The sequence below is a fragment of the Polyodon spathula genome, chromosome 6 (genome assembly GCF_017654505.1).
Source record: "Polyodon spathula isolate WHYD16114869_AA chromosome 6, ASM1765450v1, whole genome shotgun sequence".
Taxonomy (NCBI): domain Eukaryota; kingdom Metazoa; phylum Chordata; class Actinopteri; order Acipenseriformes; family Polyodontidae; genus Polyodon; species Polyodon spathula.
In genome coordinates, this window is record NC_054539.1 from 41,067,818 (window position 1) to 41,090,959 (window position 23,142).

The 23,142-nt window shown below is 38.1% G+C and overlaps 1 protein-coding gene across 1 annotated transcript; it reads right to left on the reverse strand.

The window, feature by feature from the left end:
• Positions 1 to 473: 473 nt before the first annotated feature.
• si:ch73-52p7.1 (uncharacterized protein LOC100321084 homolog) lies at positions 474 to 21,523 on the reverse strand. The gene is made up of 2 exons (XM_041252852.1): positions 21,257 to 21,523; positions 474 to 2,271 (listed from the first exon to the last, which is right to left on the reverse strand). Exon 2 carries the CDS (start codon positions 2,013 to 2,015, stop codon positions 1,368 to 1,370), a length of 648 nt encoding a protein of 215 aa, XP_041108786.1. The 5' UTR covers positions 2,016 to 2,271; positions 21,257 to 21,523; the 3' UTR covers positions 474 to 1,367.
• Between the last annotated feature and the right edge of the window lie 1,619 nt (positions 21,524 to 23,142).

Consider the following 23,142-nt stretch of genomic DNA (forward strand, 5'->3'; position numbering starts at 1 on the left):
GTATATTATTTTTAGTGAACTTGGATTGATTTTATAAGATTGTTGGGATAATATAATATCTAAGGCTTACAACCAATTATAAATTCTAATACTTGTTTATAAATGCTCCATGGCCTATTCTAGTCATATTAGAGTTGCTTCACACACATTCTGTGTTGTGTCAGGCCTGCTAGTGGTGTCTCTAGGTACTGGAAAAATATTATGGGCCTGATTTTAAGGACATTTTAGGAAAAACACAAACTTAAAGGTCAAACAACTGACACTCCCTTTAAGAAAACAATAGCCCTGATGTGCAAAAATCTGCTCTTTACTGCTATAGAACTATTTGCTAATGCAGTATTTAGAAGAATTAACTTAAATCACATAATTTTTCCTATATTTAACCAATTTTCTTAATACAGAAATGTTAATAAAAACATTCCTATACCTTTTAAAATTTCTACTTTCAGATATCATTTATAAATATTGAAAATGCTTATTACAAATTCAACATTTAAAATCCATATGAGAAGTAAATCTGGAAAAAATGCTTCAGTCTTTACATCTTTTCTTACACTTGGAATCAACATTTAGCTAACAGATAAATCTGAAATACCTCTTTGTGATTAGCAATTCAATCTGGAAAAATAAATATTTTTTCAAAATAAATAATTATTTTCCAAGCTAAATCTGAAGCTAACATGCAAATAAGTCCCCACATTTAAACATCTGATGCAGGCAAACGAATATCCTCTAGAAACTGCCCTCTGTGCATTAGATGACTCTAGGGCAACTGTCCCACCTTTTACTTCCCGATCTCTGCTCCTCTACGACATCAATCCACCCTGACCCTAACCCAACCCCATCCCCATCCCTAACCCTTTAGAATCAGCTAATGCCCTGAGGACAGTTTCTCGTTGATATTCATTTGCGCTGCTTCCCTGCCTACTTTATGTGTAAAATGCCTATGTCAAACAGTAAAAATACATCTTAAAAAAGGCAATTTTAAAGGGCATTAACATTTTAACTTAAAAGGAATTAAATCTAAAAAGAAGATAAAATAAAATGAGAAAAAAAAGATCTTTTCTGTTGAAAAGGTCTAGGTCAAAGCTGTGCAGGAACAGTACTCTCGTAATTAATTTATTCAAACTTTTGGCCACCCAGAAGGATAAAACTATAAACTTTTATTTTATTTTATTTTTTTAAAGATTTCAATCCTTTGTTAAAGGATGCTAAAACATATTCATCTTTACTCTGGAATTGCAATGAGTTGTAAAGTAACATCTTTACTTAAGTTGTTTATAAAGTTGCACATAGTTACTGGTACACCTGTTGGTCCCTGCTGGAAACACTGCTACTTGAGGTGAAAAGGAAAAAAAAACACTGCTTTAGTAGACAAAAGTTATAAACCTGTTCGATGCGTCTGATAGATATGAATGGGCCATGCTCAAGTTTGGGAAAGGAAAGCTGCCGTTGCTGTGGCCAGTTGTCTGAATGGTGTAGGCCTTCAAGGTTGTTTGTCCAGATAGGACAGATAGATGGATGACGGCCATGCTCGCTTCATCATCATGAGCTCCAGGTAGCCTTTGCCGTCCAAGTTCAATAGCTTTAGTGAAATCTGCATACCTGTTACGGTACGAGACAGTGAGTCTTTCCAGTCTTTGTACAGTGAAGTAATCGTATTGAATTGGTTTCCAACCAGTGGAATCGCATTTGACAAGAGACAAGTGGTGCACTTCAGAATTGTTGAGGAGGAGAGCCACGTTGCCAGGGGAAGTGTACCAGACCGTGATGCACTTCTCGTTCAGGACGCTGCCACTGTTAGAACGGTGCAGCACGGAAAACGGGAAAGCATTGCAGTCACATTCTCCAGGGTCAATGCGGCCACACAATGACAGGGACCTAATGCAGGTGCAGTTGTAGAGACTGAAGTCTGTCACATAGGCCAGTTTGAACTCGCTCAACAGCAGAGCAGGTATTGATATCCATATAAGACACAGCAGGACTGACTTGCTGATTTTAACAGTGGGATGCATTCTGCTTTACGGTGTTTTTAAAAACTTTGTTCCAGGCAACCAGTCCGCATCCTGTCTAGAATTGTCTTTCTGTGATTTCATCAATGTTTTAATTCAACAGCATAACAAAGATGTTTGACTACAATAATAGAGTAAGTATGGAAGATGTTTAGATCACTTGTAGTTGCTCCAAACCAGCTTCTGTGATAAATGGCTCCATATGTCCAACAGGATCCTTGGCATAAGAATACTGCTGATTCTTTACTGTAAGGATAGTCTGAAAACCATATAAAAATAAACAGTGTTATTTTTTGCGCATAATGAACATTTGTTTCTTCTTCAGGAGGACACCATCTCACAAAAATGCTATTGTCACTTAGTTATGTGTTTTCAGTGGTATATCATTGAAGAGGTATGCAACACCTGAGCAAGCAATGCTTCAGAAGAGTGTCTACTTTGATAGAAGGTAGAAAACAAACAGGTAGAAATAAAACAAAACAAGCTATTCACAACACAAGCTGTATTCACTTCAAACTCGAGATCAATGTATTATATACAGAACATATTGTCCCCTGCCATGGATATATTGTGCCTATAACACTTTCCAGGTGAATATTATGAAGTAGTAAGGTACCAAGATATAAATCCACAGTATATAGAATCTGAAACAAAAACACACTGGGAATGTGAAAAAACTCCAAGTTATCAAAAGTGCCCAGCCATTTAAAGTAGAGATATCAAAAACACAAGCCAAGTTGGAAGAAACAATTGGGGCAACCTTGGCCAGCACCAATCAAATAGGCACAACTGTAAAAAGCGGTGCACGGCAAGGTTGTCCCAGTGGTGTCTTGAAACTTGTCTTCTGTTTTTGATCTTCACTTTAAATGGCTGGGCCCTTTTGATAACTTGGTTTTGTTTCAGATATCACTTATTTTTTCACTTGGAGGAGCGGCTGCAATCATTTACCAAGGGGTCATGAGTTAGTAAGGGGTTGAAGCGACGTAATCGGTTGCTTCCTTTTGGTTATTGGTAAAAGAACCTAGAAGGACCTGTATTGTGAATATACGTATCGTGAATGTTTGTTTGTTGTTTGTCTAATTGTTGGTTTTTATTATTAGACAGCTAACACGTTCCGGAGCTGTCACCAGAGGCCAGCACAAACCCGGAACAGCACTGCACTCATATCACCATAAACTGTATTTGCACCACAAGCACTAATTCACACACTAACAGACTTGTGTATGTGTTTTGTGTTTAATGTGGGGATACAATAACAGTTTACTGTTTGTTTTGCACTGGACATAAACTAAATAAAACAAACCTTTGCACCTGGATTATAATTGTCTGTCTGTGCATTGATCACCTGCACCTGCACACTATGAACCACTTTGCCACTATATATATATATATATATATATATATATATATATATATATATATATATATATATATATATATATATATATATATATATATATATACATATACACATACATATATATATATACACACACACAGCTCTGGAAAAAATTAAGAGACCACTGCAAATGTATCAGTTTCTCTGGTTTTACTATTTATAGGTATGTGTTTGGGTAAAATGAACATTTTTGTTTTATTCTATATACGACTGACAACATTTATTTGCAGAAAATGACAACTGGTCAAAATAACAAAAAAGATGCAGTGTTGTCAGACCTCGAATAATGCAAAGAAAATAAGTTCAAATTCATTTTTAAACAACACAATACTAATGTTTTAACTTAGGAAGAGTTCAGAAATCAATATTTGGTGGAATAACCCTGATTTTCAAGCACAGCTTTCATGCGTCTTGGCATGCTCTCCGCCAGTCTTTCACATTGATGTTGGGTGACTTTATGCCACTCCTGGCGCAAAAATTCAAGCAGCTCGGCTTTGTTTGATGGCTTGTGACCATTCATCTTCCTCTTGATCACATTCCAGAGATTTTCAATGGGGTTCAGGTCTGGAGATTGGGATAGCCATGACAAGGTCTTGATCTGGTGGTCCTCCATCCACACCTTGATTGACCTGGCTGTGTGGCATGGAGCATTGTCCTGCTGGAAAAACCAATCCTCAGAATTGGGGAATATTGTCAGAGCAGAAGGAAGCAAGTTTTCTTCCAGGACAACCTTGTACTTGGCTTGATTCATGCGTCCTTCACAAAGACAAATCTGCCCGATTCCAGCCTTGCTGAAGCACCCCCAGATCATCACCGATCCTCCACCACATTTCACAGTGGGTGCGAGACACTGTGGCTTGTAGGCCTCTCCAGGTCTCCGTCTAACCATTAGACGACCAGGTGTTGGGCAAAGCTGAAAATTGGACTCATCAGAGAAGATGACCTTACTCCAGTCCTCTACGGTCCAATCCTTATAGTCTTTTACAAACCTCAGCCTGGCTCTTCTTTGCTTCTCATTGATGAAGGGCTTTTTTCTAGCTTTGCACGACTTCAGCCCTGCCCCTAGGAGCCTGTTTCGAACCGTCCTCGCCGTGCACTTCACCCCAGCTGCCGTTTGCCATTCTTTTTGTAGGTCACTTGATGTCATCCTACGGTTGCTGAGTGACATTCGAGTTGGCGGTCATCCCGGTCAGTGGAGAGTTGTTTTCGCCCTCTGCCGGTCTGTAGCTTTGTTATCCCCAATGTGTGCTGCTTGACCTTGTTCTTATGAACCGCCATCTTTGAAATTTTAAGGATGGAAGCAACCCAACACTCACTGTATCCCTCTGCTAGTAAAGCCAGAATTGAACCCTTCTTTTCCTCACTCAAAACTTTCCTTTTCAACTCTTTGGGCATGGTCAATAGTTATTTTTTGATTCCAATTACTTTTGAGGTACTACTAGCACTGTTTTGCCATCCAGCTGGTTCTATTGCAAGAGGATAGTGATGACCACAGGAGTGGTTTTTATACTTTCCCTCGTTAAATAAGATTTGGTTCAGGTGATCCCCTAATCAGCACCTCATTCAGTAGAATGAGGTGTGCCTGTGTTGGAATTCAACAGACACTGGAATGGAATGGCTGCCATACATGTAGAGATGCTGATTTAAGAAAAATTTTCAGTGGTCTCAATTTTTTCCAGAGCTGTATATATATATATATATATATATATATATATATATATATATATATATATATATATATATATATATATAAATATCTTAGTAATATATATATATATATATAGATATATCTTTTGATCTGTGTATTTTTTGGTAGGGGATACTGAACCATCAGTATGAAAGAGGACTCTTAAGACAGAAAAATGCAGTTTAAGTGGGCACTTTTTATATTTGTGATGTAGCACACAGCAATACTTAATTTAGAAAATGAAAATAAATAAAAGAAAACCTGCCCTGTCTAAACTTCTTGCAGGCCCTATGCTCCACCTTGCATGAACTAATCTCAGTGCAAGTAAAACACAATCATTAAACTGAAATTGTTTGAGACCAGTCCAAGTTTTCCTGGTTGCCACCGGTCCACTGTGAATTCCTAACTAATAAATAAATAACTAAATAAATAAATAAAATAAAACAGTCCGTGTGACGGGGCGACAGGTCCAAGCAACCTGTCCACCTCGCATCTCAGGAACACAGAGACACTTTCTTTGTTTTGTATTTCAGGTACAAGCATTTCTTTTCTTTGAAGTAATATTAAGCACTGGTTCACATACAAAACACAGACATAGTGGAACAATGACATACGTTTACATACAAAACATAGACATAATGATCAAGAGACCATAGCTCTCTCATGAGCATTCGCTCTGGTCAGTCCTCTCAATTGATCGCCCCTCCTTGCACACAGGCTGCCTTTGAAAGAGCTAGCCTTGGCCACATTTTAACAGCCTTAATTAAACAATTTAGTACCGTTTCTTTTTATAACAGAAATATATATCTTTAAATAGTTACATATATAAAACATCACATATGAAACCTTATCATTTAAGTTATTTGTTTCTTTTTGTTTGTACTGTGCACCCACACACACAGTATTTTTAACAATGCATAATAGTACCGACAAACAAGTGTTTCATTTATTTTCTCGACATTAAATATTTACAGTTTTAATTATTACTGTTATTATACAATATACCATTATTGATATAAAATACTGTGGCTAAGCTGCACACAGAATTAAACTAACACGGCTTCATGTTGCAACCATAAAAACACCACCTCACAGTAAGTTATGTAAACAGTCATGCCCAAGTGAGGGTACTGTTGTGATTTTGTGGATACAGTCCATAGAAGTGCTCCAGCACTGCTTAAAATAAACCTGGGCGGTATTTAAAACAGCCCAAAAACTTTAACTGTGTGCGTATTGCAGTGACGTATTTACGACCGTGAGTAAAAACAGTCACCTCTATAGAATGATTTTTTTTTTTCTTTTTTAAATTTAGTCATCTCCAATTTTTTTACCCCAGTTTTCTCCCCAATTTAGTGTGCCCAATTATTATCTGTATCCTCGGCTCATGCTCGCGATTCCCGCCCCCCCCACAGTTGAACGGAGGCTGGAGGACGCGTCCTCCGAAACGTGCTCCTGCCAATCCATCATTTTTAGCACTGTGGATCCACAGCGAGGCCACCAGACCTATAGCGCCAGAGGACAACACAGATCTGGTGGCTCCACTGCAGAACCACAGACGCCCTATCGGCGACAGGGGTCGCTGATGCACGGTAAGCCATGGATTCCCCTGCCGACCTAAGCCCTCCCTACCCGGGCAGCGCTCGGCCAATTGTGCGCCACCCCCTAGGAACTCCCGGTCATGGTTGGCTGTGATATAGCCCGGACTCATTCCTGCGATCCCCAGACTATAGGGCACATCCTGCACTCCATGTGGAGCGCCTATATTGGATGCGCCACTCAGAAGCCCCCAGAATGGTTTTCTTAAAACCTTGTCACACAGAGCTTGGTTTTAATTCCATTTTTAATTAGTTCACGCAGAATAATTGTGGTTAAGTTTTTAGTACTCACAGACAGCTGCTTGCACTTCCTTTTCTGTTGTAAGTCACGAATCCACAGTGAAGGTAACACACCGAGATTCCTTAGGTCAAACTGGAACACAGCACTACCCGCCTTGGTCAAAGTAAATCCACATAGATACCATGGAACAATTAATGTGATGCCACCAACCTCATAACTACAAGTCAACTCAGGATTTTTATGTTCTCTGACTGCTTTTCTGCTTGCTTCGTTGCCTTCCTGCAACCGTGCTGCGATACCATCAATAGCTTGATTAGCCACACACTCCCACTCTATCTGCAGCTACCTTTTTATAAAATAATAATAAAATAATTTTTATTTTTATATAGCTCCTTTCATAGTGGACCACCATCACAAAGCATTTTACAAGATACGAGACTACAGCACAAACCAGGTTACCTGACTTTACAACCCAGTGTGTTCATGGGAATTGAAGTTCCAATATACATTACGTTATATACAATGACAAAATGTAACTCTTCAGTTTGGCAACAAAGGCAAGACATCAGCTCTCCAACTTATCTGATGTCTTCCCTTTGCTTTAAAGCAGGGGTTTCAAACTCGCGGACTGAGGGCCACATGCGGCCTGCACAGCGCTGCAATCCAGCCTGCTAAATAGTTACCCAAAAGTAATTTAATCTGGCCAGCATGGAGCTGCATGAGTAAAACTCGAGTAAGCAGTTGTAAAACGTGTGTAGGCGATGTTGTACATTGTTTATGGTTAGTTCTGTTGTAATACGTTGCTACCACTTATGAAAAATAAGATCGCCTTGGCAGTGCTGTCTATTTATGTCTTGAATTACTCCTCTTTATTTTTAGAATGGCAAAAAATGCCTCTGCACTACAGGTTGTTGGTTTTCTATTTGCTGACCAAGATAGGGAGCCCGAAAGTTGAGATACTCAGGACAGTTTAGCTAGCGAGGTAGGAAGAGACGAGGTAGGAGAGAGGGGAAAAAAACAAAAAACAGTTTGTGCTACAGATCTACCAAATGAAGACAAACAAACTGGGGTTTTCTTGTATTGTTGCATTATATTTGTATGGCTTACACTCACCTATCTACATATCTTTTTAGGCACAGTATTCTTTATGGCCACACTTTCTGTTAGAACTTCTCGAATCTGTAATTTACCCTTCTTCTATTTTATTAAAGTTCAGCAAGCATTTGAATCACTGCTCCCATGTTGTAAATAGTTTTGAGTAACTGCAGAAAATAATGATCAGACTTGTGAAAATTAGGCTACTGACAAGCTCATACTGTCCAAATTGTAATGTACTGACAAGCGCACTGTCCAGCCTGCAACATACTGACAAGCTCATACTGTCCAGACTGCAAAGTACTGTCCAGACTGTAACGTCCCCATTTTTCAGTGTGTGGAGCTTTTTGTGTTGAAAAAAAAAAAAAAGGCCAATTAATTAATGCACTCAAATGTGTCATTGTTAGATAAACTACTAATTTTATTCATTAATTTATTTATTTGTACTGAATGAAGTATGAATTCTATTATAATAGGGGTCTCTACAACATTTAGTGTTTGGGTTGTACAATGAAAACATTAATGCATTTCCTGAATTGTATATAGTACAATAATGTATTGTATATAGTTAATTCAATTATGCATATATATACACACACACACACACACACACACACACACACGCACACACAGTACCAGTTAAAAGTTTAAGTACACCTGCTTGAAACCAGGTTTTTCATGATTATCTATGCTTTTAACTGTATAAACTTGTCTATAAACACTTAATATTTCATTATATGATACGTGTCCTTATATAAGCTAATAATCATAAGTGAATTGCATTCGAAAATTTAATTTTTACATGAAAATGTCAATCTTGTCAATTAAAAGTCTGAAATGTGCACAACACAGTGTTAGAACACTGGCCTAAGTATAAAAGTGTCTTTGTTAGATGTTCTCTGAGTTAACTAGCATGTTACCTAATTTACCGTTTGTCACCAATTACTGTTAACAGGTGAGGGTCCATGATTACTACAGATATAGGTAGCATAGGCACAAGTTTGTCATTCCTGAATGTAAGGGAGCAGAAAATGGCAAAATACCCTCAGGTAAGCAAAGAAAAAAAGACAGTCTGTAATTACTTTAACAAAATGAAGGTCAATCTTTAAGACAGATCGCAAGAACTTTGCAGGTGTCTGTAACTGCTGTGGCAAGACCATCAAACAATTTGAAGAAACTGGCACTGATGAGGACCGAACAAGATCAGGCAGGCAAAGGGTGACCTCAGAAACAGAGAACAAGTTCATTCGAGTCACAAGTCTACGAAACCGGCGATTAACTGTCCCTGAAATACAAGCTCAGCTAAATGCTACTAGAAGTACAGATGTTTCAACATCAACTGTTCAGAGGAGATTGCGTGAAGCTGGCTTAACTGGAAGAATTGCTGCAAAGAAACCATTGTTAAGAGTGCAGAACAAGAGGAAGAGACTTGCCTGGGGCAAAAAACACAGAAACTGGACGTTTGAGGAGTGGAAGTCGGTCTTATGGACCGATGAGTCAAAATTTGAAATATTTGGGTCCAACCGCCGAGTATTTGTAAGACGCAGAGAGGGAGAGCGCATGAGTTCTGCATGTGTGGTTCCCACTGTCAAGCATGTAGGAGGCAGTGTCATGGTCTGGGGTTGCTTTGCTGGTGACAGAGTTGGTGATCTTTACCAAGTCCATGGCAAGCTAGGCGATCATAGCATACTTCAGAGGCATGCCATTCCATCAGGATTACAGCTAGTTGGGCAGTCCTTCATTCTTCAGCAAGATAATGACCTGAAACACACCTCAAAGTTGTGCAAGAACTATCTGGTGAAGAAAGTGAAGGACAACTCAATCTAATGACCTGGCCTGCCCAGTCTCCAGACCTCAATCCAGAGGAGTCAAAGCAAAGCTACCCACAAGTGCCCTACATCTCTGGGAATTGCTGCAGAAGAGCTGGGAAGACATGTCGGGAGATTTCCTGCTGAAACTTGATAACCGAATGCCTCGTGTTTGTGAGGCTGTTATTAAGGCAAAGGGTGGTTATTTTGAGGAATCCAAGATTTAGAGACAATTTTCAATTTTCTTGAAGATTGCTTTGATACTCCTTGTTTTGTGTTGTATATTCTAACATGTGTTTTCATTTTCAAGTATTTACAGAAATTCTCTCTTTACAGACCAATTCTCTCATATTACCGAATTACAAATGGTACATTTAAATTTCGTTCCGTTTGATATTTTATTTTAAAACACTTCAACTCAAAATCAATTACTGTAAGGTGACATTGGTTTTATGTTGGGAAATATTTTTAAGAAAAATAAAAAAAACTGAAATATCTTGCTTGCATAAGTATTCCACCCCCCCACACATTAATATTTGGTAGAGCCACCTTTCACTGCAATAACAGCTTTAAGTCTTTTGGGGTAAGTATGTACCAGCTTTGCACACAGTGTAGGAGTGCTTTTGGCCCATTCTTCTTGGCAGATTTGCTCCAGGTTGTTCAGGTTGGTTGGACGACGCTTGTGGACCGCAATTTTCAAATAGTGCCACAGATTCTCAATGGGATTGAGATCAGGACTTTGACTGGGCTACTGTAGGACATTCACTTTTTTGTTCTTGAGCCACTCCAATGTTGCTTTGGCCTTGTGCTTGGGATCATTGTCCTGCTGAAAGGTGAATTTCCTCCCAAGCTTCAGTTTTTTAGCGGACTGAAGCAGATTCTCTTCCAGTATTTTCCTGTATTTTGCTTCATCCATTCTTCCTTCAATTGTAACAAGATGCCCAGTCCCTGTTGATGAGAAGCATCCCCACAGAATGATGCTGCCACCACCATACTTCACTGTAGGGATGGTGTGTCTTGAGGCATGGGCAGTGTTAGGTTTGCGCCACACATAGCGCTTTGAGTTTTGGCCAAAAAGCTCTATCTTGGTCTCATCTGACCATAAAACCTTTTCCCACATCGCAGCTGGGTCACTCTCATGCTTTCTGGAAAACTCCAGACGTGCTTTCAGATGGTACTTTTTGAGTAACAGCTTCTTTCTTGCCACCCTCTAATACAGGCCAGCATTATGCAGAGCTCTTGATATGGTTGACTGGTGCACCATTACTCCACTCCCAGCCACTGAACTCTGTAGCTCCTTCAAAGTGATTGTTGGCCTCTCTGTGGCTTCTCTCACAAGTCTCCTTCTTGTTTGAGCACCGAGTTTTGAGGGAGGGCCTTTTCTGGGCAGTGCCTGGGTGGTGTGATGCAGCTTCCACTTCCTGATTATTGATCCAGCTGTGCTCACTGGGATATCCAAACACTTGGATATTACTTTGTACCCTTTCCCTAATCTATGAATTTGTATTACTTTATCTAACTTCTGAAGGAAAATGAAGACCAAAGAGCATTCTACAGATTCACAGCCTTACCAATGATCCTTCAACAGTGGGGTTTTTATCCAGAAAATGTGACAGCAACTTTAATGGTTCACAGGTGGAGGCCAATGGTAAGGTCATTGTGTCCTCGTTAGGGGATTTTTTATTTTTCTTAAAAATATTTCCCAACATAAAACCAATGTCACCTTACAATAATTGATTCTGAGTTTCAGAGTTTAAAAATAAAATATCAAACAGAATGAAATTTCAATGTACCATTTGTAATTCAGTAATCTGACAGAATTGGTCAGGTCAGGGATTTGCAAGGTATATATATACACACACACAGTGCCTTGCAAAAGTATTCAGACCCCTCACTGAAAGTGTAACCAGTTGGTCACTTCAAAATTTAAATATGTCGTTGACAAACGGTCCAACATGTTATATATGTTATAATAATAATAATATAATAATAATAAATAATAATAATTATTATTATTATGCTACAATATTTTTTTTAAATATAGCATAGCACATCCAATATTTTCTGTAACAATAACAACAACAACAACAACAACAACAATAAGAATAATAAGAATATTTTGTTTGCTACAAACTCTGAAAAAGGGATTCAAATGATTGCTAGTAAACTATAATGTAACCACGTCAAATAAAGTAAACTCTTATTTGGTATTTAAGATTAACTTTGGGGAATTTACTATTTACTGGAATCAACTGTATCTTGAACTGACTTGTTTTAAAGCTTGAAAAAACACACTAAGCTAATGCTTAATTGAAAACGATTGAGTGCAAACAGCCAACCAGCTTCCAGATCCAGCGGAGCATCTATTTTGCATAGATGCCCGCTGGAACATGGAAGTGCTTAACTGTGAATTAAATTTTAAATAAATCTGCGCAAAAAAACTGGATTTTTCCCTTAACATTCTAATCTAAAACTAATCTGATAACATAAAAACCTACCGTACTTAAACATACTTTCTGACATAATGAAGGCTCCATTTGCAGTTACTGGACAGCAAATCAACAGGGAAGACAAGATTGGTCCACAATTCTGTCATCAGCTTGATCCAAACAGCACCCTGACTCAAAACCAGCCAGTCAAGCTGCCAACCCTGTTTCAGTTCTTTCCGCACCAGCCAATCCACTCCTTGCCTGCTTGAATGATGCCCCGCCTCCAACAACAAGTTTTGAGTCTGACTCAATACTACACGGACTATTCAACAATTGTACATAAATTATAATAAGAAAGAGTACGACCACATTAAATAAATGTTAGCCAAATAATAATAATTTTAATAAATAATAATAATAATAATATAATAATAATAATAATAATAATAATAATAATTTTTTTAATAATAATTTTTGACTTTATGTGTATGTCGTTTTTCTATTCTAATTATGTTAGAGATTATTTCCTCAGCGGAAGGTTACCCGGCAAAATATCAGAAGTTCAAGGTAAATATAAGTTTTCAATTTTTGTTTAAAGACAAAATAAAGAAATAAAGTTTTCTAATAGCAACAGAGCTCTGTTGATGTAGGCTCTGCCACGTGGTAGATGACCTTGACTTTCGTTAGCGCCCATAACTCCAGTCGCGGTCATCTACCACGGCAGAGCCCGCATCAACGCTTAAGCAGATCCTCAGTCAGAAAGTGTGACAACAGAAAATAGGATTTTATTTATTTTTTTAATTATTTTTAATACAGGGTTGATGAACAGACCAGGCTAAATCTAGGAATGACAAACAAGCAAGAGTATTTATGCACTACATTGCTGAGGTAGAAAGAAGGCAAGAGAAAATAAAAGGTGCAAAGATCCTGTCAGTGATGTCAAATGGTTCAACCAGTGCTGTCATAGAAGAGGAGCTAGTATATGTTTATGATTCTGCCAGAAAGGGCTGGTGACTGTGCAGTTTGTGTGCATGCAGTCTGTGGACAGGGCAGATGCCCAACACATCTCAGAAGCTATATCTTCACTCATGAGGCAGATTGTTTCAGACCCTGTTGAGACTGCTCATAAATGTTGCTTGTTTTTGCATTTTCTTTTGTCGGAACGATGTTGGTTGGTAAAATGTCTGTGTGGCCGGCGGATTTTTCCATCCACTAGCCATGGTGTCTAGTGCAAGGAAAAGTTCATTTCAAGCCCTGGCTTGGTGATTCCCAGTCCTTACATAAAACATGCCTTTACTGTTAACAGAATGTTTACTGAACTAATATGAAATCACAGAAACATCATAATTTATAACACATCTGAAAGCACAACAATTGCAAACAACATGCATCTACCTGTAATTTTAGGCAACTTTAAAACTGAACAGGACTCGTTATGCACGAACCTTACATATTGTTAATGCTGTGCTCCTTTTTGCACAGCACATTCTTTTTAGTACAGCCTCCTTAGCTTAACCGTTTACTGTCACTCGCTGATGTTGATTTTACTGGAAATCTACAGATTCTAGTTACTGACGCTTCGTAGAACAGCAGGGGTCACAAATTCTAGCACATCATAAATGATATATTTCTAATTCCTCTGACTGCAGGTAAGAAGTATGCTCTGTGGTTGCAAATACATTACATTTTGCTGTGGAAGATAGCACTAGCCGCCATGGTTGTTTTGACCACCAGCATGTAGCCTGCTGGGGTCACGTGACTGCAACCCCTCACTTGGATTGTTTACATCACCTGGATATATTTGTTGTCCTCAGCATTATTCAAATGCTAGGGACAAAGTAGAATGTACAGATCAGTACTAAACAGTACATTTCTAATAAGACAGTGGGAATCGTTTAAGCAACTAATGTATGTAAAAAACGGAGATGATGGTGTCCGGGCTTGTTAATTCCTCCCACTCGGACACAGATGCCAATTCCCAGACTCTCCAGTCAAACACAGACAGGTGGCAACCGTAACTCAGGGAGACGGTGTTGAATTCTCAAAATGTTCTGCAACCCCTGTAAACAACAACACATTCTCCTTCACTCACTCTTTGTTCTCATGCTAACGGCGTGGCTCAGCCCTCTTACAATACACGTAACATATATTAAAGACTGACGAGACAAACAGAAAAGACAACAAGTCTGCAACATAGCAATTGTCTGCGTCATTACAATATATTTTTTAATTGGAAAGTAAAAATATATGAAAGCATGACAACCTTTATGTACAAAAGTCTTCACTAATATACAATTGAACAAGTGAGTATTTATTTTCGTTTCATACAGTATTAAATGGCAGTGTTTATATGACAGTGAAAAGTAAAATAAATAAATAAATGTTTTTATTTATGTGTTCATTTATTTCAATATTTATATGAATGTATTTATTTATTTATGTTTTACTTTTACCAAATATATAGGCTATCCTTCAACATAGCTAATTCTCAGAAATTTTTGTCCAGTGGGAACCAAAAATAGCATTACTCTCATCAACCATATCGAGAGAGGAAACCATACTTCCTTGTGCCAACAGGGACCACAATGAGCGTTACACTGACAGGAAACCAAAAAATTTCAGAGCTCAAGATCAGAATCTCAGAATGATGATGATGATGATGATGATGATGATGATGATGATGATGATGATGATTCGAGAATCTCAAAAATATAACTAAGTCCCGAGAATTCTCTGCTGGCTGACTTCATCTTTCAAAATACTACTTCCTTCAACTAACCGTTTTACACTGGCAGTAACAAAACACGCTTGCAAACTGAAGGCTACAGGTTCAAATTCCACGTATACTTAACCTTTTATATATTTATATAAAGAAAGATTTGTTTGCAGACACATGTTCCATTTTAAAATATAAATAAACCATTTAATATAAATTATACAGATGTAACAATCAGTGCATTCCCTACTACAGTTCCGTGTTGACAAAGCAAGTTATTGTCATTAAAATCACCCCCTTAGACTCAACAACTGGTTACGTAACCTTTAGCAGCAATAACTGCAACCAAACCCTCCCTGTAGTTATTGATCAGTCTCTCAGCGCCGTGGATGAATTTTGGCCCACTCCTTCATGCAGAACTGCTTCAACTCAGTGACATTTGTGGGTTTTCGAGCATAAACTGCTCGTTTCAGGTCCTGCCACAACATCTCAATGGGGTTTAGGTCTGGACTTTGATTAGACCATTCCAAAACTTTAAATTTCTTTTTCTTCAACCATTCTGATGTAGGACTCGTTCTTATTTCTCCAGGGAACATTTATTAAAATATCCTTGGGAGGGAGGGGGGAGAAGAGCGGGGAACCCTTATTACCATTATTCCATTTTTTCCAAAACTTTATTACGAGTTCTGTCACGTCAACCCATTCTAATTGTTTTATCACGTGTGTTCCTTGTAGAATCTCAGATTTACACTTTGAGACTTTCCTCCCGGGCGCTTAAAACTGCTTATTCATTCAGGGTCTTCATGTCACCCCTCCATTGTGTCTGTGCTCAGGTGGTTGGTAGATCATCACAAATTCTGCTGTATGTCCCCTTTCTGACACGAGCTCTTATTCGGTACGGGGACCCGGAATGGCCTTCCGACAAACTTTAAATTTCTTGTTCTTCAACCATTCTGATGTAGACTTGCATGTGTGTTTCGGATCATTGTCTTGCTGTATGACCCAGTTCTGATTCAACTTGAGCTCACGGACGGATGGCCTGACATTGTCCTGTAGAATTCTCCTATACAGAGCAGAATTCATGGTTCCTTAAACGGTGGCAAGTCGTCCAGGTCCTGATGCAGCAAAGCATCCACAAATCGTGACACTGCCACCACCATGCTTGACCGTTGCTATGAGGTTCTTGCTGTGGAATGCTGTGTCTGGTTTTCACCAGACATAACGGAGCCCATGTTGGCCAAAAAGTTCCACTTTGGACTCATCTGTCCATAGAACACTGTTCCAGAACTCTTGAGGATCATCCAGGTGCTTTTTGGCAAACTTGAGACAATCATTCATGTTTTTCTTAGTGAGCAGTGGTTTCCGCCTTGCTTCTCTGCCATGAATCCCATTTTTGCCTTTTGCCCAGTGTCTTTCTGATGGTGGAATCATGAGTACTGACCTTAGCCAAGGCGAGAGAGGCCTGCAGATCCCTGGATGTTGTTCTAGGGTTCTTTGTGACTTCCTGGATGACTTTACACCTTGCTTTTGGAGAGATTTTGGCAGGACGGCCACTCCTGGGAAGATTCACTACTGTCATAAACTTTCTCCATTTGGACAATATGGCTCTGACTGTGGTTTGGTGGAGACCCAGAGCCTTAGAAATGGCTTTGTAACCCTTTCCAGACTGATAGGCATCAACAACTTTTTTTTTTTTTTTTTTTTTTTTTATTATCGGAGGTCTTCACACATTTCTTTTGAACGTGGCATGATGTGCCTCTAGAACCTGTGTGCTGACAACTTCACTCTGATGGTAAGGGCCAAAGTTCGTCAGATTTATATTCGGCAGGGCTGGCCTAAATCAGGTCTGATTGTTAACCAAAGTATTCAAACAGCTGACCGTAACTATCCCTTTAATTGGGTTGAGTTAACTAGGGAGGAAATAACTTTTTCACACCTGAAGATTGCATGTGTGATTACATTGCACACCAAACAAAAGAAAGAAGCACCAAACTTTGGTGTCATTTTTTCTCTCGGACTCCCTCTATATACTACTACAACCCACAAAAAATCTGACCAAATTCAATAGGAAAAATTTGCAAAAATGCATAAAATCAGACATGGGGCAAATACTTTTTCACGGTACTGTACATATGCATGGATTAAATCTCCCTGGGGTCTTCAAAATGATTTATTTGCCTGCGATGCGTGTGACTAGTCAATTTTAAAATATCAATAAATTGTTTAATATAAATAATACAGACGTCAAAATAAATGCGTTCCCTAGTAAATTTTCTTGTTGATAAAACAAGTTAATTGTCATTAAACTTGGATGCCCTGTAATATACATATGCGTGAATAAATGTGCCTGGGGTCTGCAAAAACATACGCTGGGAGAAAAAGAAGTAGAAGGAGAAGGGCATTTTTACCTTAATTTAGCAACTTATTTCTCTTACTGTATGACAGGTATTGACTTTTTTCTACATTTCATCTAAGAGTGTTGGGAACTATAAATTAAAACTGAAATGGTGCTTTTGGCTGATTAAATTTTGTTGTGCCAATACCCTGAAAACACATAAACTGTCCTTGCTATATAGAGTCAGGCAGTTCTCACACTTTGCTGATTACTTGGCACAAGGAACTACCATTCCTCTCAATAGCATCTTGTACAAAATTGCTAAAGTTGCATAAACATTGGACAACTGGTTCCAAAAATATAGCTTTCCAGTGTCAGAACTGTAAAAAAAAGGGCACGTCACAAATGTCAATGCAGAGTTTTATCAAATTCACCATGTCACCAACACCAGCTCCTACAAAAACAAACCATGGTAAATCTGCACAGTAACTTTGCAGTTTTGTATACTTTATCATTATTGTGCCACGTACTGTGTTTACCAAGTTTTACCATTACTGTAGCTTACCATGTTTTTAAACAAAGTTACCTGTCCTGCTTCATTGTGCTTTCCCTACAACTAGGATTCGCAAACTTTCTTGACTCAAAGCCTCCCCCCTTGCAATAAACCCTTATATAATAATGGCACATGGCTTTCGGAATGAAGATTATGGATATATGATAGAGGTGACGTCAATGTAGTTCCATTCAAATTAACCCAAAGTACCTAACAGTAGAATCATATAAATACATTGATCTCCCAGCCTGAAATACAGCTTTACTGCGCTTTGCTGTTCATTCACTATGATATAGCGCAGTAAACGTTTAGAATGGTACATTTACAGTAAATGTTAAGAACATCTTGCAACAAATGCTCAAGACAGTTTCATTCAGGATAAAATAAGTATCTATTTCAAAAGCTTATTGTAGCCATGAGATTGCTTTTTTGTTTCAAGCCATTGGGACTTCAGGGTAGAGGCAGCTATGAAGCAGAAACTTTCTGATGATGTTCTTTCAAAGATGTATTGTAACACACTGAGTGACTGCCACATCTCAGTTGAGCTGCTATCATGGGCATCTTGCTATACGCAGCATGCACAGAAGGCCAAACAGTTCAAGTCAAGACTCAATGGTGGCAATGTATATACCCTTATATTTTCAAGCACTGGTAATTACTAAAGACTTACTTTATACTTTCTGATATGTCTTTTTATGTTTTTATTATCTAATTATGTTTCCTAATGGATTTTTATTACTCTGTCTACATTCAGGAATTGTCTCGACTGACAGATTCATCAACATTATTTTTAGTCAGAAAGTAGGCCAAAGTCATAAAAAAAGGAAGTTGTCCCTGCCACTAGGTGGCAGACCTACCGAATTTTCAAGTACAAAAGCTTGTTGTAACTGACTTGAACACCAGAGAACCTTAAAAATATTATTTTACATCCTAACATAAGAAAACTGATGAACAGAAGAAATACTCCAGAATTGTTGAGTTATTAGATGAATAAGTAAATTATCCTTATACATTAACCTTCCAAAGTAAAAAAAAAAAAAAAAGTGACTTGTGAAATACTGACTGAACTTACTAGAGAGCACTGTATTTGTCTGTAGAATGATTATTGCATTGAACAGAGATTCAGGCTACTAGAGAGTTACAGAATGGTGGAATATAGTAGATACTCCACAAGCATTCATTGGGTACAGTGGTTATTAATGAAGCATCAGGTAACTATCCATTAATAGCCTGAGACCACATTATGAAATGCAAACAATTATTTATTTAATTTCCTCACTGCCAGTCCTAAGTTGCTGCTTGCATCCCTGCCCTAACACTCTCAGCTCCTGAACTGGCACCCTCAGTCTGGCTCCTCCCCTCTAGCTGTAGCCCAAGCCCTGTTTCCAAAATGAACCCCTTTGCACAGACACACTCATAGTCCTTGTAGTCCTGAACCAGGGGGCTCACCAAAACTAGCCCAACTGGTGATGAAGCCAGTCTACATGGATCTGTCAACCCTTCACCATTTGGAGACACTACATTAACAAGTGTGAGGATGGCTAAATAACACACCAAACGGCTGTCCGAGGACTCAACTGTCATCTTGTCTGTTTGTTTGAAACACAATCAGGCACTGCCTGCACTGTGATCAAGCAACACATCCTAGCACAGATTGTAAATGAGCAGAGCCATTTTTAAATTATCTGTTTTAAGAAACAATTAAATAACAAGCAAAACAAGTAAAATTGATTGATCTGTGTCAACATTCATAGGGTCTTGTTTATAACTTCTGTTGACATGTACTCAAAGCCCATGCTTATGTTTGATGCCTGTGTTATCTAGCTATGTTTAATAAGAGATTGGTGACTGCTGTATGAGAATCACAGCTGCCCACATTAGAGCTGTTTTGCCTTGGTAAAACAAATTTCATCTTTAGGAATGTATCCTAAATCCTACAGTTACTCTACTTGTATGCAAACCTACAGCATAACTATAGATGATACCACTCCTGACACAGGATTATGTACAGTAAAGGACATCAACTGCTGGACATCTTGGCTGAGCTTGATTCTGAACTCTTGCTTGTTAACATCTTTTTTTTTTCCTCCTAACAAAACAAGGTCTAAAATAGAATATATGCAACAATTAAGCAAGACTATGTAAATATGTAAGAACTGGCACGTGTTCCTATCAGCTTGTGCAATGCAGTTGGTATTTTTTTTTTTTTTTAATGCATCTTACTAGCAATGGTTTGCAAATGTAGTTTGTTTAGGGTTTTCTGAACACATTAAAACAAACAAACACCTGCAAATGAGGTTACAATATTTGATAAGGCCTGACAATAAGTTGTTTTACAGTTATTATGTCACTACAATGTCTGTTTAGTTGTTTAAAATATGGAAATGCTGCTGTGCTGTATTTTTTGTATTTGGTGGCCCCATGGTTTTTTTTTTTTTTTTTTTTTTTTACTTAAATATACCGTTTACACGACAGGCTGCACTAATTCTTGGCTGCTGATTTGCAATTTTAAATGAATTTAAGCATTACCTGGCCAGTCTATATTGACGAAATTATCCTGTGGAAAAAAATGCTGAACAGTTCCTACCCTGGTATCACCTCTGCCAACACCTATAGATTACAGCATAAAAATATTTATTTTATTTTATTTTTAAAGAATGCTTTTTCTTACGATTGTTTTGTAAACAAAACACATTCCTATATATATATATATATATATATATATATATATATATATATATATATCTTGCTGTGTAGTTGGCATGTGATACGTATGACAATGATTGTTAACTACATTTAGAAATAAAATTAAAATCTCACGTGTTAACTATGACGAGCCAACGTTAATTAGTTTAGCATTAGTAAAGTATTTGCTTGAAATCAGCTGCATTTCACTGTAGCGCTGTTAAATTGCATGACCGTATAAATTCCAAATATAAACTTATAGATAAACTGTATATCTCGAGGAAGAGCTTATTTTGCTGGAAAATAGAAGTAAAAAAAATAAATAAAAAAAAACTAGTAGAAAATGACTGGCGTAGGCAGTAATTTTAGACTGAGACCAGCTTCCTCAAACAAACTGTTCTGCCGAATTAAAAGGCACACGTGGCAGCAAGAGAGGTGTCCCGTAAACAGTTTAAAATTCATGCTATCACTCAATAACACTTGCTCTTTATAAAGTTTAAATACAACGTAATTATACTTTTATAATAAACCTACACAAGCACAAATCTCAGAGCACATTAAAACGTTCAGTTAAACCCGCGCTTGTCGGTTCTTGTACTAAACTGTGTGTGTGTGTGTGTGTGTCTCATATATATATATATATATATATATATATATATATATATATATAAAAAGATGCATCTGTGTATGGCTACACTTACCAGGATTTGCCGTCAGCACAGCTGCAGAAAAGGTGTGGCATGTCGACGATTTTGGTATTTGAAGTTCGACAGACCTTATTCATTTCTCACTGGAGTTTAAAAATAAAATGAACTACTAGCCCCATAGCGCTGTGCAGCGCTTGCTCGTGGAGATGCATTAAAAAATGCGATCAAATTGCGCAATGAAGTATGGGACTTGTAGTTTTTATTTAAAAAAAAAAAAAATGATTTAAAGAAAAAATACAAAAATCCATCCAGTCTGCAGCAAGAAACGTATCACAATAATTACTAACGTTTTTCCAAATGTAGTACAGTTATTTATGTGTCACCCTGTTGTCCATAGCCTGCTTAGGCAATACAGTTCCCAGCTTTGTGTCATTGCGCAAGAATTTGTAAATACAGCTGAATTAAAATCCTAGTCTCTGAGTAAGTGCTTGTTTGGAAGGTGCTCTCATATCAGCTTTCATATATGACACATTTTTCATGAGGAACAATAAGACTTCCCCCAAGGAAGCTGTAAAGCTCTCATTTAGGAATGGTTACTTCTCCAGATCAATATAAAAGAAGATTTGAATCAGTGCCGTCCAGCTATCTTTGAAGGCCCTAATGCATCATATTGACAATGCTATGGTAAGTGTTTCCATGCGTTTGTCTTATACTTGCATATTTTAACTTGAACACTTTTTAAAAATAATTTTAAAGTACATGATGAAGTAATGAATAATTAAATATAATGCTGACATACATTACACAATGGTTTACAGCAGGTGATGCATTATTATGAGTAAGAGCCCAAGCAATTCTAAAGGTAGGGGGGTCAAGGTCAGTGTGTACTATGACCACTAGAAAACGTTTGCTAATTTATGAAAAAGACATGCTGATACACAAAGGGGGGAGGGTGGGTTGCCTGCTTTTTTTTCATATGCTGGTTTGTGTTTTTGTGTATTTGTTGATCATATATATGAAGACATTTAAAAAATAAGCGCTTTACAACCTGTACTATATACACATATATATATATATATATATATATATGATATATATATATATATATATATATAATATATATCTATATATATATATATGCACGTATGCTAGTTTTACAACCACATTTCAAGCCTGCATGCAGAAAATCACGTAGCAGTTATACCAAAACCATACCCCCCACCCCCCTTTCTCCCATCTTAGCTCTTTCAAAAAGAAATCTTTGAATTGGATCACTCTGCTCCCCATGTCTCCTCACTATCTACTTTACGAGTTGAGTGTCACAAAATTCAAACAGCCATCTTGCCCCTTTTACACACACAAGTCATGACATGTTATGCATTGTAGGGCATGTGCTGAATTGATGCTGATTAGAAATAGTGAATGCCTCCCGGTACGGGAGCGTACAGAAACAGCAACACGTGCCCTCAATTCCAAAATATCAGAATGTAGAGCAACTACGCCAGCTCAGTGCGATGAGGCACAGAACACAATAATTATGAAAGAATTTTGTTTTAAGAATACTGTAAAAATCGCGGTATTAGGCTAATTTCACGAGTTCCGCGCAGCCTGTGAAATCACGATTTCAAAACCAAGCGAAGGAAAAGATTTACGATTCTCCGGCCCCTTTATGCTATTACTCATGACCCCTTGGTAAACGATTGCAGCTGTCTCTATTGCCTGCAGCTACTACATCATTTACCTTCCGGGTCAATACGTTCCTGCAACGGAATCTCGCCTTCTTCCAGGCTGACTGACTTCCCGACCCAGGAAATGAACTGTCAGGCCAGCCCTTCCAAAGAATTCCTCTTTCTCTACTTTCCCTCCTGACCTGTGCCCTCACAGGTCGGGAGGGAGATTTACCACCAGACCTCATTATATTTCTGTCACAGGAAGAAATA

Excerpts from the sequence above, each read along its gene's own strand:
- si:ch73-52p7.1 (XM_041252852.1), bottom strand. The coding sequence starts at position 2,015 with ATGCATCCCACTGTTAAAATCAGCAAGTCAGTCCTGCTGTGTCTTATA.